This window comes from Mustelus asterias, chromosome 6 (assembly GCF_964213995.1).
Source record: "Mustelus asterias chromosome 6, sMusAst1.hap1.1, whole genome shotgun sequence".
NCBI classification, from domain to species: domain Eukaryota; kingdom Metazoa; phylum Chordata; class Chondrichthyes; order Carcharhiniformes; family Triakidae; genus Mustelus; species Mustelus asterias.
This window is the reverse complement of record NC_135806.1, coordinates 147,575,058-147,593,864: the sequence shown is the minus strand read 5'-3', so window position 1 is coordinate 147,593,864 and position 18,807 is coordinate 147,575,058. Positions and strand designations below refer to the sequence as shown.

Sequence of the window (18,807 nt, the reverse complement as noted above, 5' to 3'; positions counted from 1 at the left end):
AAGCAGTTGATGTGGTGTATATGGATTTCAGTAAAGCGTTTGATAAGGTTCCCCACGGTAAGCTATTGCAGAAGATACGGAGGCATCGGATTGAGGGTGATTTAGCGGTTTGGATCAGGAATTGGCTAGCTGTAAGAAGACAGAGGGTGGTGGTTGATGGGAAATGTTCATCCTGGAGTTCAGTTACTAGTGATGTACCGCAAGGATCTGTTTTGGGGCCACTGCTGTTTGTCATTTTTATAAATTACCTGGATGAGGGCGTAGAAGGATGGGTTAGTAAATTTGCAGATGACACTAAAGTCGGTGGAGTTGTGGACAGTGCGGAAGGATGTTGCAGGTTACAGAGGGACATAGATAAGCTGCAGAGCTGGGCTGAGAGGTGGCAAATGGAGTTTAATGCGGAAAAGTGAGAGGTGATTCACTTTGGAAGGAATAGCAGGAATACAGAGTATTGGGCTAATGGTAAGATACTTGGTAGTGTGGATGAGCAGAGAGATCTGGGTGTCCATGTGCATTGATCCCTGAAAGTTGGCACCCAGGTTGATAGGGTTGTTAAGAAGGCGTACAGTGTATTAGCTTTTATTGGTAGAGGGATTGAGTTTCGGAGCCACGAGGTCATGTTGCAGCTGTACAAAACTCTGGTGCGGCCGCATTTGGAGTATTGCGTACAGTTCTGGTCGCCACATTATAGGAAGGATGTGGAAGCATTGGAAAGGGTGCAGAGGAGATTTACTAGGATGTTGCCTGGTATGGTGGGAAGGTCTTATGAGGAAAGACTGAGGGACTTGAGGCTGTTTTCGTTAGAGAGAAGGTGGTTAAGAGGTGACTTAATAGAGGAATATAAGATGATCGGAGGTTTAGATAGGGTGGACAGTGAGAGCCTTTTTCCTCGGATGGTGATGGCTAGCACGAGGGGACATAGCTTTAAATTGAGGGGTAATAGATATAGGACAGATGTTAGAGGTAGGTTCTTTACTCGGAGAGTAGTAAAGACGTGGAATGCCCTGCCTGCAACAGTAATGGACTCGCCAACATTAAGGGCATTTAAATGGTCATTGGATAAACATATGGATGATATTGGAATAGTGTAGGTTTGATGGGTTTTAGATTGGTTTCACAGGTTGGCACAACATCGAGGGCCAAAGGGCCTGTACTGCGCTGTAATGTTCTATGACTGTGTTGTCAAATTCCCCTCCAGCTCCATTTTCACGTTTGCTGACAACACAACCACAGTGGGTCAGATCCCAAACAATGATGAGACTGAGTACAGGAATGACAGAGAATCTGGTGAACTGGTGCGGCAATAATAATTTCTCCCTCAATGTCAACAAAACACAGGAGATTGTCATCGACTTCAGGAAGTGTAGTGGAGAACATGCCCGTCTACATCAACGGGGACAAAGTAGAAATGGTCGAAAGCTTCAAGTTTTTAAGTGTCCAGGTCACCAACAACCTTTCCTGGTTTCCCCAAGCTGACACGATAGTTAAGAGAGCCCACCAATGCTTCTACTTTCTCAGAAGACTAAGGAAATTTGGCATGTCAGCTATGACTCTCACCAACATTTACAGATGCACCATAGAAAGCATTCTTTCTGGCTGTATCACAGCTTGGTATGGCTCTTGCTCTGTCCAAGATCGCAAGGACCTACAAAAGGTTGTGAATGGAGCCCAATCCATAACGCAAACCAGCCTCCCATCCATTGACTCTGTCTACACTTCCCGCTGCCTCGACAAAGCAGCATAACTAAGGACGCCATGCACTCCACACATTCTCGCTTCCATCTTCTTCCGTCGGGAAAAAGATACAAAAGTCTGAGGTCACATACCAACCGACTCAATAACAGCTTCTTCCCTGCTGCCATCAGACTTTTGAATGGACCTACCTCGCATTAAGTTGATCTTTCTCTACACCCTAGCTATGACTGTAACACTACATTCTGGACTCTCATGTTTCCTTCTCTATGAATGGTATGCTTTGTCTGTAGAGCGCGCAAGAAACAATACTTTTCACTGTATGCTAATACATGTGACAATAATAAATCAAATGAGAACGGCTATTACAGAAAAGACCAAAAATCATGCCTGGAACCATATAATTGCGTACAGCTCAGTGCTGCATGGAACAAATGTGATGCCTTGACTAACTAACCATTTGAGCAAGGGGAGGGTTTTACCTAAACAAGTGCCCAAAAATTTACAATTCATGGTCTCGGTGAATTCCCCTCGCAACTGAAAATCATAACATCTGCTACAAAGAAAGTTTGATTCTGAAGTTGAGACAACACATTGAACAATCAGCATCAGTCCCCGCACAAGGTGGTTCTGGTTTGCAACATACCTGTAGGATTGTAGTGTCAGTGAGGAGCTGTATCTCCAACAGTTCTGCTATGTTGGAGACAATGTCACACACTCTGTTGTACAGCATGACAATCACTCTTTGTTTATGGCTGGAGTATTTTGCTCGCTTAGCTTTTGAACTGCCACCCCCTGGAAGGAAAAAAAACAGTAACCTGATTTACCATCAACACTGTAGTTAACAGGTGATGGTTTACAGCAAAACCATAAGACCAGAAGATGGAGCAGAAGTAGGCCATTCGGCCCATCAAGTCTGCTCGACCATTTAATAAGATCATGACTGATATGCTATAATCCTCAACCTCACTTTCCGATCTTATCCCCATAACCCTCAATTCCCTTACTAATTAAAAATTTGTCTATCTCAGCCTTAAATATATTTTAACGACCTTCTACAGCCCTTTGCAGTAAAGAATTCCACAGATTCATTATCCTTAGAAGAAATTCCTCCTCATCCGTCTTAAATGAGCAACCTCTTACTCAGATGATGCTTTCTGGCCCTAGACACTTCCACAAGGGAAAACAACATCTCAGCATCTACCCTGTCAATCTCCCTTAAAATCCTATACCTCTCAATAAGGTACCAATGAGTACAGGCACACCTGCTCAAACTCTCCTCAAAAGAAAATCCCTCCACAACTGGAATGAATCTTCTCAGGACTGCCTCAAATGCTAGTACATAGAACATTACAGCACAGTACAGGCCCTTCGGCCCTCGATGTTGCACCGACCTGTGAAACCAATCTAAAGCCCATCTAACCTACACTATTCCAATATCATCCATATGGATATCATCCTACATGGATTTTAGTAAGGCGTTTGATAAGGTCCCCCATGGTCGGCTTATGATGAAAGTAAGGAGGTGTGGGATAGAGGGAAAGTTGGCAGATTGGATAGGTAACTGTCTATCTGATCGAAGTAAGACGTTTAACAACACCGGGTTAAAGTCCAACAGGTTTATTTGGTAGCAAAAGCCACACAAGCTTTCGGAGCTCTAAGCCCCTTCTCCAGGTGAGTGGGAATTCTGTTCACAAACAGAGCATATAAAGACACAGACTCAATTTACATGAATAATGGTTGGAATGCTTCCAACCATTAGCATTCCAACCATTATTCATGTAAATTGAGTCTGTGTCTTTATAAGCTCTGTTTGTGAACAGAATTCCCACTCACCTGAAGAAGGGGCTTAGAGCTCTGAAAGCTTGTGTGGCTTTTGCTACCAAATAAACCTGTTGGACTTTAACCTGGTATTGTTAAACTTCTTACTGTGTTTACCCCAGTCCAACGCCGGCATCTCCACATCATATCTGATCGAAGACAGAGGGTGGTGGTGGATGGAAAATTTTCGGACTGGAGGCAGGTTGCTAGCAGAGTGCCACAGGGATCAGTGCTTGGTCCTAGAACATAGAACATAGAACAGTACAGCACAGAACAGGCCCTTCGGCCCACGATGTTGTGCCGAGCTTTATCTGAAACCAAGATCAAGCTATCCCACTCCCTATCATCCTGGTGTGCTCCATGTGCCTATCCAATAACCGCTTAAATGTTTCTAAAGTGTCTGACTCCACTATCACTGCAGGCAGTCCATTCCACACCCCAACCACTCTCTGCGTAAAGAACCTACCTCTGATATCCGTCCTGTATCTCCCACCACGAACCCTATAGTTATGCCCCCTTGTAATAGCTCCATCCACCCGAGGAAATAGTCTTTGAACGTTCACTCTATCTATCCCCTTCATCATTTTATACACCTCTGCTCTTTGTGATTTTTATTAATGACTTAGAGGAGGGGGCTGAAGGGTGGATCAGTAAATTTGCTGATGACACCAAGATTGGTGGAGTAGTGGATGAGGTGGAGGGCTGTTGTAGGCTGCAAAGAGACATAGATAGGATGCAAAGCTGGGCTGAAAAATGGCAAATGGAGTTTAACCCTGATAAATGTGAGGTGATTCATTTTGGCAGGACTAATTTAAATGTGGATTACAGGGTCAAAGGTAGGGCTCTGAAGACTGTGGAGGAACAGAGAGATCTTGAGGTCCATATCCACAGATCTCTGAAGGTTGCCACTCAAGTGGATAGAGCTGTGAAGAAGGCCTATAGTGTGTTAGCTTTTATTAACAGGGGGCTGGAGTTTAAGAGCCGTGGGGTTATGCTGCAACTGTACAGGACCTTGGTGAGACCACTTTTGGAATATTGCGTGCAGTTCTGGTCACCTCACTATAAGAAGGATGTGGAAGCGCTGGAAAGAGTGCAGAGGAGATTTACCAGGATGCTGCCTGGTTTGGAGGGTAGTCTTATGAGGAAAGGTTGAGGGAGCTAGGGCTGTTCTCTCTGGAGCGGAGGAGGTTGAGGGGAGACTTAATAGAGGATTATAAAATGATGAATGGGATAGATAGAGTGAACATTCAAAGACTATTTCCTCGGGTGGATGGAGCTATTACAAGGGGGCATAACTATAGGGTTCATGGTGGGAGATATAGGAAGGATATCAGAGGTAGGTTCTTTACGCAGAGAGTGGTTGGGGTGTGGAATGGACTGCCTGCAGTGATAGTGGAGTCAGACACTTTAGGAACATTTAAGCGGTTATTGGATAGGCACATGGAGCACACCAGGATGATAGGGAGTGGGATAGCTTGATCTTGGTTTCAGATAAAGCTCGGCACAACATCGTGGGCCGAAGGGCCTGTTCTGTGCTGTACTGTTCTATGTTCTATATGTTTATCCAATGACCATTTAAATGCCATTAATGTTGGCAAGTCCACTACTGTTGCAGGCAGGGCATTCCACGCCCTTACTACTCTGAGTAAAGAACCTACCTTTGACATCTGTCCTATATCTATCACCCCTCAATTTAAAGCTATTTAAAGGGCGGCACGGTAGCACAGCTGCTTCACAGCTCCAGGGACCTGGGTTCGATTCCCGGCTTGGGTCACTGTGTGTGGAGTTTGCACATTCTCGTGTCTGCGTGGGTTTCCTCCGGGTGCTCCGGTTTCCTCCCACAGTCCAAAGATGTGCAGGTTAGGTTGATTGGCCATGCTAAAATTGGCCTTGGGGTCCTGGGATGCGTAGGTTAGAGGAATTAGTGGGTAAAATATGTAGGGATATGGGGTGGGGTCTGGGAGGGATTGTGGTTGGTGCAGACTCGATGGGCTGAATGGCCTCTTTCGGTGCTGTAGGGTTTCTAAGATTTATATGTCCCCTCGTGCTAGCCATCACCATCCGAGGAAAAAGGCTCTCACTGTCCACCCTATCTAATCCTCGGAGCATCTTGTATGCCTCTATTAAGTCACCTCTTAACCACCTTCTCTCGAACAAAAACAGCCTCAAGTCCATCAGCGTTTCCTCATAATACCTTCCCACCATACCAGGCAACATCCTGGTAAATCTCCTCTGCACCCTTTCCAATGCTTCCACATCCTTCCTATAATGCGGCGACCAGAACTGTACGCAATACTCCAAATGCGGCCGCACCAGAGTTTTGTACAGCTGCAACATGACCTCATGGCTCCGAAACTCAATCCCTCTACCAATAAAAGCTAACACACTGTACGCCTTCTTAACAACCCTATCAACCTGGGTGCCAACTTTCAGGGATCAATGCACATGGACACCCAGATCTCTCTGCTCATCCACACTACCAAGTATCTTACCATTAGCCCAGTACTTTGTACTCCTGTTACTCCTTCCAAAGTGAATCACCTCACACTTTTCCACATTAAACTCCATTTGCCACCTCTCAGCCCAGCTCTGCAGCTTATCTATGTCCCTCTGTAACCTGCAACATCCTTCCGCACTGTCCACAACTCCACCGACTTTAGTGTCATCTGCAAATTTACTAACTCATCCTTCTACACCCTCATCCAGGTAATTTATAAAAATGACAAACAGCAGTGGCCCCAAAACAGATCCTTGCGGTACACCACGAGTAACTGAACTCCAGGATGAACATTTCCCATCAACCACCGCCCTCTGTTTTCTTACAGCTAGCCAATTTCTGATCCAAACCGCTAAATCACCCTCAATCCCATGCGTCCGTATTTTCTGCAATAGCTTACCGTGGGGAACCTTATCAAACGCTTTACTGAAATCCATATACACCACATCAACCGCTTTACCCTCATCCACCTCTTTGGTCACTTTCTCAAACAACTCAATAAGGTTTGTGAGGCACGACCTCCCCTTCACAAAACTGTGTTGACTATCCCTAATCAAATTATTCCTGTCTAGATTATTATAAATCCTATCTCTTATAATCCTTTCCAAAACTTTGCCCACAACAGAAGTAAGGCTCACTGGTCTGTAATTACCAGGATTGTCTCTACTCCTCTTCTTGAACAAGTGCACAACATTTGCTATCCTCCAGTCTTCTGGCACTATTCCTGTAGACAATGACGACATAAAGATCAAAGCCAAAGGCTCTACAATCTCCTCCCTAGCCTCCCAGAGAATCCTAGGATAAATCCCATCCGGCCCAGGGGACTTATCCATTTTCACACTTTCCAGAATTGCTAACACCTCCTCCTTATGAACCTCAATCCCGTCTAGTCTAATAGCCTGTGTCTCAGTATTCTCCTCGACAACATTGTCTTTTTCCTGAGTGAATACTGACGAAAAATATTCATTTAGCGCCTCTCCTATCTCTTCGGACTCCACGCACAACTTCCCACTACTGTCCCTGACTGGCCCTAATTTTATCCTCGTCATTCTTTTATTCCTGACATACCTATAGAAAGCTTTAGGGTTTTCCTTGATCCTACCTGCCAAAGACTTCTCATGTGCTCTCCTGGCTCCTCTTAGCTCTCTCTTTAGGTCCTTCCTGGCTAACTTGTAATTCTCAAGCACCCTAACTGAGCCTTCACATCTCATCTTTACATAAGTCTCCTTCTTCCTCTTCACAAGAGATTCAACTTCTTTAGGAAACCACGGTTCCCTCGCTCGACCACTTGCTGCCTGCCTGACAGGTACATACTTATCAAGGACACGTAGTAGCTGTTCCTTGAACAAGCTCCACATTTCAATTGTGCCCTTCCCCTGCAGTTTCCTTCCCCATCCTATGCATCCTAAATCTCGCCTAATCGCATCATAATTTCCTTTCCCCCAGCTATAACTCTTGCCCTGTGGTATATAACTATCCTTTTCCATCACCAAAGTAAATGTAACCGAATTGTGGTCACTATCACCAAAGTGCTCACCTACCTCCAAATCTAACACCTGGCCTGGTTCATTACCCAGTACCAAATCTAATCTTTCTTTAGATAATGAAATCAAAACCGTTCACAGTATTCCAGGTGTAGACTAACTAGTGCCTTGTATAGTTTTCACAAGACTTCACTTTTTTAAAAAATCTTCACCCAGAGAGTGGTAAGCCTGTGGAATTCACTACCAGAACAAGCAGTTGAGGCCAAAACATTGTATGTTTGACTCTGAGCTTAAGCTCCTCAAATGCAGACACTTACTGCAGGCATGTTTACCCTGGATAACACCAATATCCACAAGTTCCCACATGCTGCAGCCTTGACACGTCACCTGCCCTAGGAACCGCACAATCCATAAAATCCCTAGAGTGCAGAAGGAGGCCTTCGGCCCATTGAGTTTACACCAACTCTCTGAAAAGTTATTACAGTTAATCCACCTAACCTACACAACTTGGGACTGTGGGAAGAAACCAGAGCATCCGGAGGAAACCCACGCAGAGACGGGGCCATAGTTCGTGAATAATCATCATAGAGTCATAGAACCATATACTGCAGAAGAGGCCCTTCGGCCCATCAAGTCCACACCAACACATCAGAAACACCTAAACTCCCACCTAATCCCATCTGCCAGCACTGGCCCATAGCCCTGAATGTTATGACGTACCAAGCGTTCATCCAGATACGTTTTAGAGGATGTGAGGCAACCCGCCTCTACCGCTCTCCCAGACAGTGCATTCCAGACTGTCACCACCCTCTGGGTAAAAATGTGTTTCCTCACATCCCCCCTAAACCGCCTCCCCCTCACCTTGAACCTATGTCCCCTTGTGACTGACCCTTCAACCAAGGGGAACAGCTGCTCTTTATCCACTTTGTCCATGTCTCTCATCATCTTGTACACCTCAATCAGGTCGACCCCGAGTCTTCTCTGATCCAGAGAAAACAACCCAAGCCTATCCAACCTCTCTTCATAGCTTAAATTTTCCAATCCAGGCAGCATCCTGGTGAATCTCCTCTGCACCCTCTCCAGTGCAATCACATCCTTCTGATAATGTGGCGACCAGAACTGCACACAGCATTCCAGCTGTGGTCTCACCAAAGTTCTATACAACTCCAACATAACTTCCCTGCTTTTCGAACATAGAAAAGCTACAGCACAAACAGGCCCTTTGGCCCACAAGTGGCGCCCAACAGTTTCCTTACCTTCTAGGCTCATCTATAACCCTCTATCTTACTAACCTCCATGAACCTATCCAAAAGGCTCTTAAAAGACTCAATCGAATCCGCTTCCACCACCACTACCGGCAGCCGATTCCACGCACCCACCACTCTGAGTGAAAAACTTACCCCCAACATCTCCTCTGTACATACTCCCCAGCACCCTAAACCTGTGGCCTCTCGTGACAACCATTTCAGCCCTGGGTAAAAGCCTCTGAGAATCCACTCTATCAATACCTCTCAACATCTTATACACCTCTATCAGCTCATCCTTCGCCTCTCCAAGGAGAATAGACCTAGCTCTCTCAACCTATCCTCATAAGGCATACCACTTAATCCCGGCAACATCCTCGTAAATCTCCTCTGCACCCGTTCTATGGCTTCCACATCTTTTCTGTAATGAGGCGACCAGAACAGGGCACAGTATTCCAGGTGGGGTCCTATACAGCTGCAGCATTATCTCCCGATTTCTAAACTCAATTCCTCTATTGATGAAGGCCCCGTATTCCATACGCCTTCTTAACCACAGCCTCTACCTGCGGTGCCGCTTTGAGCGTCCTATGAACACGGACCCCAAGATCCCTCTGTTCTTCCACACTGCCAAGCGTCTTACCCCTAATATTATATTCTTCCATCCTATTCGACCTGCCAAAATGAACCACCACACACTTATCTGGGTTGAAGTCCATCTGCCACTTCTCTGCCCAGTCTTGCATCTTATCTATGTCTCGTTGCAACTGCTGACATCCCTCTACACTATCCACAATGCCTCTAACCTTTGTGTCATCAGCAAACTTGCCAACCCATCCTTCTACTTCCTCATCCAGGTCATTTATAAATATCACAAAGAGCAAGGGTCCCAGAACAGATCCCTGGGGCACTCCACTGGTGACCAACCTCCATGCTGAAAAAGACCCATCTACAACCACTCTTTGCCTTCTGTGGGCAAGCCAGTTCTGAATCCACAAAGCAACGTCCCCTTGTATCCCATGCCCCTTCACTTTCTCCATAAGCCTTGCATGGGGCCTCTTATCAAACGCCTTACTGAAATCCACATAAACCTCATCTACCGCTCTTCCCCCGTCTAAGTGTCTAGTCACATCTTCAAAAAACTCAACCAGACTCGTAAGGCATGATCTGCCTTGGACAAAGCCGTGCTGGCTATTTCTGATCATACTATTCCTTTCCAAATGTTCATAAATCCTGCCTCTCAGGATCTTCTCCATCAACTTACCTACCACTGAGGTTAGACTCACCGGTCTATAATTTCCCGGGCTATCTCTTCTCCCTTTCTTGAATAACGGAGCCACATCCACCATCCTCTAATCCTCCGGAACCTCTCCCGTCTCCATTGACGACGCAAAGATCATTGCCAGAGGATCAGCAACCTCTTCCCTCACCTCCCACAGTAACCTGGGGTACATCCGATCCGGTCCCGGCGATTTATCTAACTTGATGCTTTTCAACAGCTCCAACACATCCTCTTTCCTAATGCCCACATGCTCAATCTTCTCAGTCCACTGCAAGTCTGCTCTGCAACTACCAAGGTCCTTTCCACTGTGAATACTGAAGCAAAGTATTCATTGAGTACCTCTGCTATTTCAACCGGTTCAAGACAGACTTTCCCACCGTCACATTTGATAGGTCCTACTCCTTCCCATCTTATCCTCTTGCTCTTCACATACTTGTAGAATGCCTTGGGGTTTTCCTTTATCCTGTCTGCCAAGGCCTTCTCATGTCCCCTCCTGGCTCTTCTAATTTCCCTCTTTAGTTCCTTCCTACTAGTCCCTGCTTTTGTAATCTATGCCTCAATAGATAAAGTTCCATATGGTGTTAAGGGTAAGATCCTGGCATGGATTGGGGATTGGCTGACTGGCAGAAGGCAGAGAGTGGGGATAAAGGGTTTTTTTTGAGAATGGCAGCCAGTGACTAGCAGTGTGCCTCAAGAGTCAGTGCTAGGACCACAACTTTTCACAATATACATTAACGATTTGGAGGGAGGAACTGAAGGCACTGTTGCTAAGTTTGCAGATGATACAAAGATATGTAGAGGGACAGGTAGTGTTGAGGAAGCAGGGGGGCTGCAGAAGGACTTGGACAGGTTAGGAGAGTGGGCAAAGAAGTGGCAGATGGAATACAATGTGGAAAAGTGTGAGGTTATGCACTTTGGAAGGAGGAATGGAGGCATAGACTATTTTCCAAATGGAGAAATGCTTAGGAAATCAGAAACAGAAAGGAACTTGGGAGTCCTTGTTCAAGATTCTCTTAAGGTTAACGTGCAGGTTCAGTCGGCAGTTAGGAAGGCAAATGCAATGTTAACATTCATGTCGAGAGGGCTCGAATACAAGAGCAGGGATGTACTTCTGAGGCCGTATAAGGCTCTGGTCAGACCCCTTTGAAGTATTGAGCGCAGTTTTGGGCGGGGGTATTCGGAGGTATTGCCCTGGAACACCTGGAGGAAATCCACGCAGACACGGGGAGAAATTGCAAACTCCACACAGACAGTGACCCAAGCCAGGAATCGAACCTGGGTCCCTGGTGCTGTGAAGCAGCAGTGCTAACCACTGTGCTACCATGCCACCCCTGCTACCAAACCATTGGAGAGGTTGGAGAAACTTGGTTTGCTCTCACTGGAACGACAGAGGTTAGGGGCGACCTGATAGAAGTCTACAAGATTCTGAGGGGCATGGACAGAGTGGATAGTCAGAAGCTTTTTCCCCAGGGTGGAAGAGTCAATTATCATGGGGCACACGTTTAAGATGCGAGGGATAAGGTTTGACGGAGATTATAGAATCCCACAGTGCAGAAGGAGGCCATCATAAGAACATAAGAAATAGGAGCAGGAGTAGGCCATCTGGCCCTTCGAGCCTGCCCCGCCATTCAACAAGATCATGGCTGATCTGAAGCGTATCAGTTCCACTTACCCGCCTGCTCCCCATATCCCCTAATTCCCTTATCGATCAGAAAACTATCTACCCGTGATTTAAACATATTCAACAAGGAAGCCTCCACCACTTCAATGGGCAGAGAATTCCAGAGATTCACTACCCTCTGAGAGAAGAAGGTCCCCCTCAACTCTGTTCTGAACCGGCCCCCCCTTATTTTGAGGCTGTGCCCTCTCGTTCTGGTTTCCCTTCTAAGTGGAAAGAATCTCTCCACCTCTACCCTATCCAGCCCCTTCATTATCTTATATGTCTCTATAAGATCACCCCTCATCCTTCTAAACTCCAACGAGTACAGACCCAATCTGTTTAATCTCTCCTCATAAGCTACATCCCTCATCTCCGGTATCAACCTGGTGAACCTTCTCTGCACTCCCTCCAAGGCCAATATATCCTTTCGCAAATAAGGGGACCAAAACTGCACACAGTACTCCAGTTGCGGCCTCACCAGTACCTTGTACAGTTGCAGCAAGACCTCCCTGCTTTTATATTCTATCCCCCTCGCGATAAAGGCCAACATTCCATTCGCCTTCTTGATCACCTGCTGCACCTGCAGACTGAATTTTTGCGATTCGTGCACAAGGACCCCCAGGTCCCTCTGCACAGTCGCACGATCTAATTTTTCTCCATTTAAATAATATTCCAATTTACTATTATTTCTTCCAAAGTGGATAACCTCACATTTGCTAACGTTATATTCCATCTGCCAGATCCTCGCCCACTCGCTCAGCCTATCCAAATCTCTCTGCAGACTTTCCGCGTCCTCCACGCAATTCGCTTCCCCACTCACCTTCGTGTCATCAGCAAACTTGAATACCCTAGATTCAGTCCCCTCCTCCAGATCATCTATGTAAATGGTAAACAATTGAGGCCCCAGCACCGATCCCTGCGGCACGCCACTGGTCACCAACTGCCAACCAGAAAAGCACCCATTTATCCCAACTCTCTGCTTCCTGTTAGATAGCCAATCCCCAATCCACGCCAACACCTTACCCCTAACTCCGTGTACCCCAATCTTCTGCATCGAGTCTACACCAACCACAATCTCACCCAGATGTATGAGGCAAGTTTTTTTTACACAGTGGGTGCCTGGAACTCGCTGCCGGGGGAGGTAGTGGAAGCATATACGATAGAGACTTTAAGGGGTGTCTTGATAAATAAATGAATAAGATGGGAATAGAGGGATATGGTCCCCGGAAGGTTAGGGGGTTTTAGCTCAGATGGGCACCATGGTCGGTGCAGGCTTGGAGGGCCAAAGGGCCTATTCCTGTGCTGTAATTTTCTTTGTTCTTTGTATATTAAATCTTGAGAAAATAGACCTTGACCACTTATCAGATACTCACCAGTTGCTCACCTCTTCCCTTGTAGAACAGCAGAACCTATCCCTACAAGGTGAAAAGGTTAGAAAAGCAAAGTAGTAATTTCCTCCCTCTTCCCCAAACTACTTCTTCTCACCAAACATCCATACTTTGTCCGAAGCTGCACTCAATGCTGGTCGCACAGAGTATCTGGATTTCAATGCTCTGAACAAAGAGACTAGCTGAACTCGGGTACAGCAGAGACCAGTTCAAGCTTGTTTCCTTCATTAATTAACACTTTCAGCTGCTGCCCGTACATGGTTCCTCTGCCCCTTCTTAGGCCCCTGGATGAGGCTTACAAGTTAAACTATACTTGTGGTGAAATAATAAACACAAACAATATTACATTTTTAGAAGGATAGTTAAAATTTCCCTCCTCTCACCAAACTTCCACACTGCCCAAAGCCACACTTAAACAACCCATAGGTACCAAGCTGTGTGCCACCCACTAGCCAGAGGATGCCTACACTGCTTCCCAGCATCACCCAGTTATCTGTTGGGTTATAAAGATAACATGTCAGTGTTTGAATTTATAGCAAACCCCAACATCATACAGGGCTACCAATCAATACTAACTAGTGTAAGGTTCCCATCCACGCAGGTGCCTGACAGAACAGACATAAGATCTCTCTGATTCACGTTTCTGTCCTTTTGCCAGAGGTGAAAGAAACTCAGACAGGGCAGCCTATTGTGACAAAGTACTTCCAGTTTAAATAAGTGTCAAAGTTGCTCAGAAACTCAGTCTATGGTACAAAAACCATCACACTCGTGAAACAACAAATGGAACAAGATCGTGTATAAAAATGTTTCCACTTGCAAATCCGTGCCAATGAATATACTGCAACAATGTGACCTGCTCCAAAAGTAAACTGTGGTCAGAGTATGACTACTAGAATTGCTTAATTGCAAATCTATGAGGGTTGAGATCTTGCATTCTCCTCTCCCAACAGTGGACAACAGTCTGTCAAGTTGAGTTATGAGCAGTACCCTGCCTCTGATCTCCAATTACAATAGGGGCAGTACCCTGTACAATAGGGGCAGTACCCTGCCTCTGATCTCCAATTACAATGGGGCGGCACGGTAGCACAGTGGTTAGCACTGCTGCTTCACAGCTCCAGGGTCCCCGGTTCGATTCCCGGCTCGGGTCACTGTCTGTGTGGAGTTTGCACATTCTCCTCGTGTCTGCGTGGGTTTCCTCCGGGTGCTCTGGTTTCCTCCCACAGTCCAAAGATGTGCGAGTTAGGTTCATTGGCCAGGTTAAAAATTGTCCCTGAGATGTGTAGTTAGAGGGATTAGCGGGTAAATATGTGGGGGTAGGGCCTGGGTGGGATTGTGGTCGGTGCAGACTCGATGGGCCGAATGGCCTCCTTCTGCACTGTAGGGTTTCTATGATTTCTATGATTCTAATACTTTCTTGAGGTGCAGTGATTAGATTTCATATTGAAATCATTCGTAGGAATTATCCAATCTGGTCATTAAAACATTATCTTTTAAACAAGACGGAGTTGAACTGATAAGTGGGAAGTTCCTGCATTAGACCTTTACACAATGCATGATCACTTACGAACACAACCATCCCTCCTGAATGCAGCATTGTTTAAATTATACGATAGTGTTTTTCCCTATCTTCAAGGAGCACATCAGAGATATTGACATTCACTTACTTGAGTGAAAGCGATTCTCCTCATGGTGTTTAGACGTCACTGTAAGATAAGCAGATACAAGTTATCATGACATACATTATGACAGGTGGAATTGAGCATGCAATAGCAAAATGTCAGTCATGTTATTAGCTGAGATACAGTATTCTAGGTCATCTATATACAGGAAAACACAACTTTCAATGCCATTTCTCATTAATCTGACTAACGTGCACTCAGTCTCAGCAGCCCTCGCTGCCATCAACATGACAAAACTTTGATCAAGATTTTCATATTCTGACTATAACAAGCCCAAGGCTATGAACCAGGTTGCGAGAGAGTCAACAGAATAATTTAAACTGTGGACCAGCGATAGCATTCGTTTCTTTAAGTTAGAAAAAGTGGTCAAGGCCAAATAAAGACTTGGTCATATCATCTAGGCTGACATTCCTAGTGCAGTACTGAGGAGCACTGCACTCCTGGAATCACTGAAATTTCTACATCACATCGATGAATACAATTTAAAAATACTTACGAAACTACAGAGCACTTTGGGCTTCCTCACTATGTGAAAGATGCTCTAAAAATGCAAATCCTTTCAATTAGCCTCAGTGTTGCCTTTATCCATTTAAAGCTTGAGGGAGAACAGAGTAGATGCTATCTGAAGCAAACCTCTGCTTTGCTTCAGATAGAATCACTGCCATTCCTGGTCACACACTGGGGACATTCATTTTAAAAGGTGGCAACGCGATATCAATGAGGAACAGAAGCTCAGGTTGCTAATGAATTCAACTGAAGAGCTGCTGAGACTTCAGATTGCCCCCAATATTTAGCTAAGGACTTGCTTTATTTTATTATTAATTTACTGGAGGTGGACATCGCTAGCTAGGCCAGCATTTATTGCCCTACCCGAGCTGTCCTTGAGAAGGTGGTGGTGAGCTGCCTTCTTGAACCTCTACAATTCCAATGCTGTAGGTAGATCAACAGTGCTGTTAGAGAGGGGGTTGCTGCTGAAATAGAGATATTCAAGATAGCTGCTGACCTGGTCCATGCGGGTCAATTCTGTAGACGGGGTCATACTGTGGGTACAGTGTGTTTTGCAGGTGGAATTTGGTGAACTGGATCACCCTCTCGATCACATCATCGATATACACAGCTTTAGACATGTTGGGTGATGTCATAATATTCAGTGCAGTCAGGCAAGCATCAGCTGATTTTGTCACTCTCTCCAAGATCAGTTCTCTCCACAGCTTCTCCTCATCTTCAGTTTCATTATCCTGGAAAATAACAAGGATTTCAATGCTAATCTTTCTTCCATTTGCCTCAGATTTCTAGCTGTGCCTGGGGCCTGGGGCTTACATTGGACTTTTGCACATCTTGCAACATCACATTTGGGGCACGAGATGTGTCAAAGGCACAGTCTTGTAAGAGTGAAGATTTAATAAAGTGCTTTATTTTCTCTTCACCAAAAACACAGTAGAGTGACCCTGTGAATTGAGCCCATTTCCTTGGGAAGCTGCTATGAAGATGTTTCAGTGCATTTCCTACACTAGCACAATTGACAGCACAAACAAGCTGACCAAGGCACATAGGGTGACAATTATGATAACCACAAGCCATCACAGCAGTTGTGGATGCTTGAAGGGTGTAACCATGTACGGGTACCTTGTTAGCAATTCATCATTATAATTAGACAAGCATTTAGAGGTTATAGCTGGTTAACCACATTCACCTGACATAAATGAAGTAATCTGAACTATTAATTGTAATTGGATATCAATGACTTCAGAACAAATGTATACCTGTAACTGGTATGCTTGCAAGATAAGAAAATATATAATTGTGCATGCCATGTATCATCACTCAGGAAGTCTGTACGCCACCCTTGTGGGAGGCAGACTTCCTCACTCTAGCATGAATAAAGATTGATTTAGAATTCCCAAAGCTTTGTCTGGTCAACTGAGTGTGCGAAGTACGCATTTTGCTGGATACAGTAAGAAGGTGAGACTCACCCGATGAAGGAGCGGCGCTCCGAAAGCTCGTGATTCCAAATAAGCCTGTTGGACTTTAACCTGGTGCAGTGAGACTTCTTACTGTGCCCACCCCAGTCCAACGCCAGCATCTACACATCATGGCTTTCACTGGATAGCAGCGAAATGCCTTATCAGGATGTTTTCCCACACGGGTTGTGCCCCAACCAGAATGATGGGGCTCAATTTCAAAATAAGGGATTTCCCAATTAAGATGGAGAAGGAAGAATGTCTTCTCCCAGAGGGTCATTCTTCTTTGGAATTTCACAGAGGGCAGTGGGAGCTGGATAATTGAATATGCTCAAGGCCGAGTTAGATGTTTGACGAACAGACTTCAGGGTTATGGGGGACAGCAAGAAAGTGGCATTGAGATCAGTCATGATCTTACTGAATGGTGGGACGGGCTTGATGGACAAATGACCTATCCCTGCTCTTATTTCTTGTTATCCTTTAAATTTTTTAGAAATAAAAACAGAAAATACTGTAAAACTCAGACGAGGCAGCACTTGTAGAGAGAAAAGGAGAGATAATGGGCTGGATTTTATGGCCTCGCTCGACTTGAGACTGGAAAATCCTACCCAAAGGCAACAGATCCTCCCATTGTCCGTCCCTCGCCTGCTCTGATTCCAGTGGCAGGGCAGCAGAATTCTGGCAAATGCTTCAGCTCTGGACCTTTCATCAAAATTGTGGTGAACGGTTAATAACCTGCAAAGTTAATGGTTCTTCTCTCTCCACAGGTGCTGTCTGAATGCTGAGTATTTGCAGCATTTGCTGTTTTTATTTAGATTTCCAATCTCTGCAGTATATTGCTTTTGTAGCAATTTTGGTAAGCTACAAAATGCAATTCCTGTAACTGACACCAAAGGTAAAGGAATGATGCCTGCAGAATTGTACATAGACAGTAGAGGGAGCATTTGCCACAAAATTCAAAGCACCGTCCTGACAAGTTTAAAGAAGTTGGCTTAACTGAAGAGCCAAGACCAGCAATTTCATTGTTCAGATCTTCAGTGTTAGCTCTGCGAGGCGAAGAGGAGTTTCATGGTGGCGCTTGCTGGAGTTCATGGAAATGGCTGAGGAGGAACCCCCGAATGCAGAGGCTGGTAGGTTGGAAAGTAAGGACATGGGGATTCTATGATAGTTCTGGGTAGGAGGGGAAGGGGTGAGGCAGTGGTGCGGGAAATGGGTCCAACTCAGTTGAGTGACATGTCAACCACGGCGGGTGGGAGGGGTGGGGTACACCTCAGTCAGTGACAGTTCTGGAAACAATGTGATGTCTGATGGTGGGGTCATGGTCACCTCACCTCTCCCCGTCATCAGCATTCTGCACGAATCATTCTCTCCATGACATCCTGGTCCACTCCACTGGGGAGACGATGGCCTAGTGGTAATATCACTAGACTATTAATCCAGAAACGTAACTCATGTTCTGGGGACCTGAGTTCAAATCCCGCCATGGTAGATGGTAGAATTTGAATTCAATAAAAAATATCTGGAATTAAGAATCTACAAGTGACCATGAAACCATTGCCGACTGTCAGAAAAACCCATCTGGTTCACTAATGTTCATTAGGGAAGGAAATCTGCCGTCCTTACCTGGTCTGGCCTATATGTGGCTCCAGAGCCACAGCAATGTGGTTGACTCTCAACTGCCCTTCAAGGGCAACTAGGGACGGGCAATAAATGCTGGCCAGCCAGCGACGCCCATGGCCAGTGAATAAATTTTTTAAAAACTCCATCACCCCCAACTCCACATCCCCTTCCGACTGCACTTTCCCTTGCAATCACAGAAGATGCAAACCTGTCCCTTTACCTCCTCACCATTCAAGGACCCAAACACACCTTTCAGGTTAAGCAGCGTTTCACTTGCACCTCCTTCAATTTGGTCTATTGTATTCACTGCTCCCAATGCAACCACTTGTACATTAGGGAGATTATGCCGACTGGGTGACTGCTGCGTGTGGAACACCTTTGCTCAGACCGCCAGCATGACTCTAAGCTGTTACTTGCCATTTCACTCAGCATTTTGCCCTCATGCCCACTTCTGTCTTTGGCCTGTCGCAATGCTCCAGTGA

General features: G+C 45.6%; 1 protein-coding gene across 10 annotated transcripts in view; it reads right to left on the bottom strand.

Annotated features, from left to right (window-relative positions):
• LOC144495209 (nipped-B-like protein) overlaps window positions 1-18,807 on the bottom strand; it is a 728,344-nt gene that overhangs the window by 351,853 nt on the left and 357,684 nt on the right. For all 10 annotated transcript variants that reach the window (XM_078215273.1, XM_078215271.1, XM_078215278.1 and 7 more), the window contains 3 exons: window positions 15,748-15,982; window positions 14,730-14,768; window positions 2,339-2,487 (listed from right to left, as the gene is read on the bottom strand). In XM_078215273.1, the coding sequence (XP_078071399.1) occupies window positions 2,339-2,487; window positions 14,730-14,768; window positions 15,748-15,982 (423 nt within the window). The remainder of the gene's footprint in view (window positions 1-2,338; window positions 2,488-14,729; window positions 14,769-15,747; window positions 15,983-18,807) is intronic.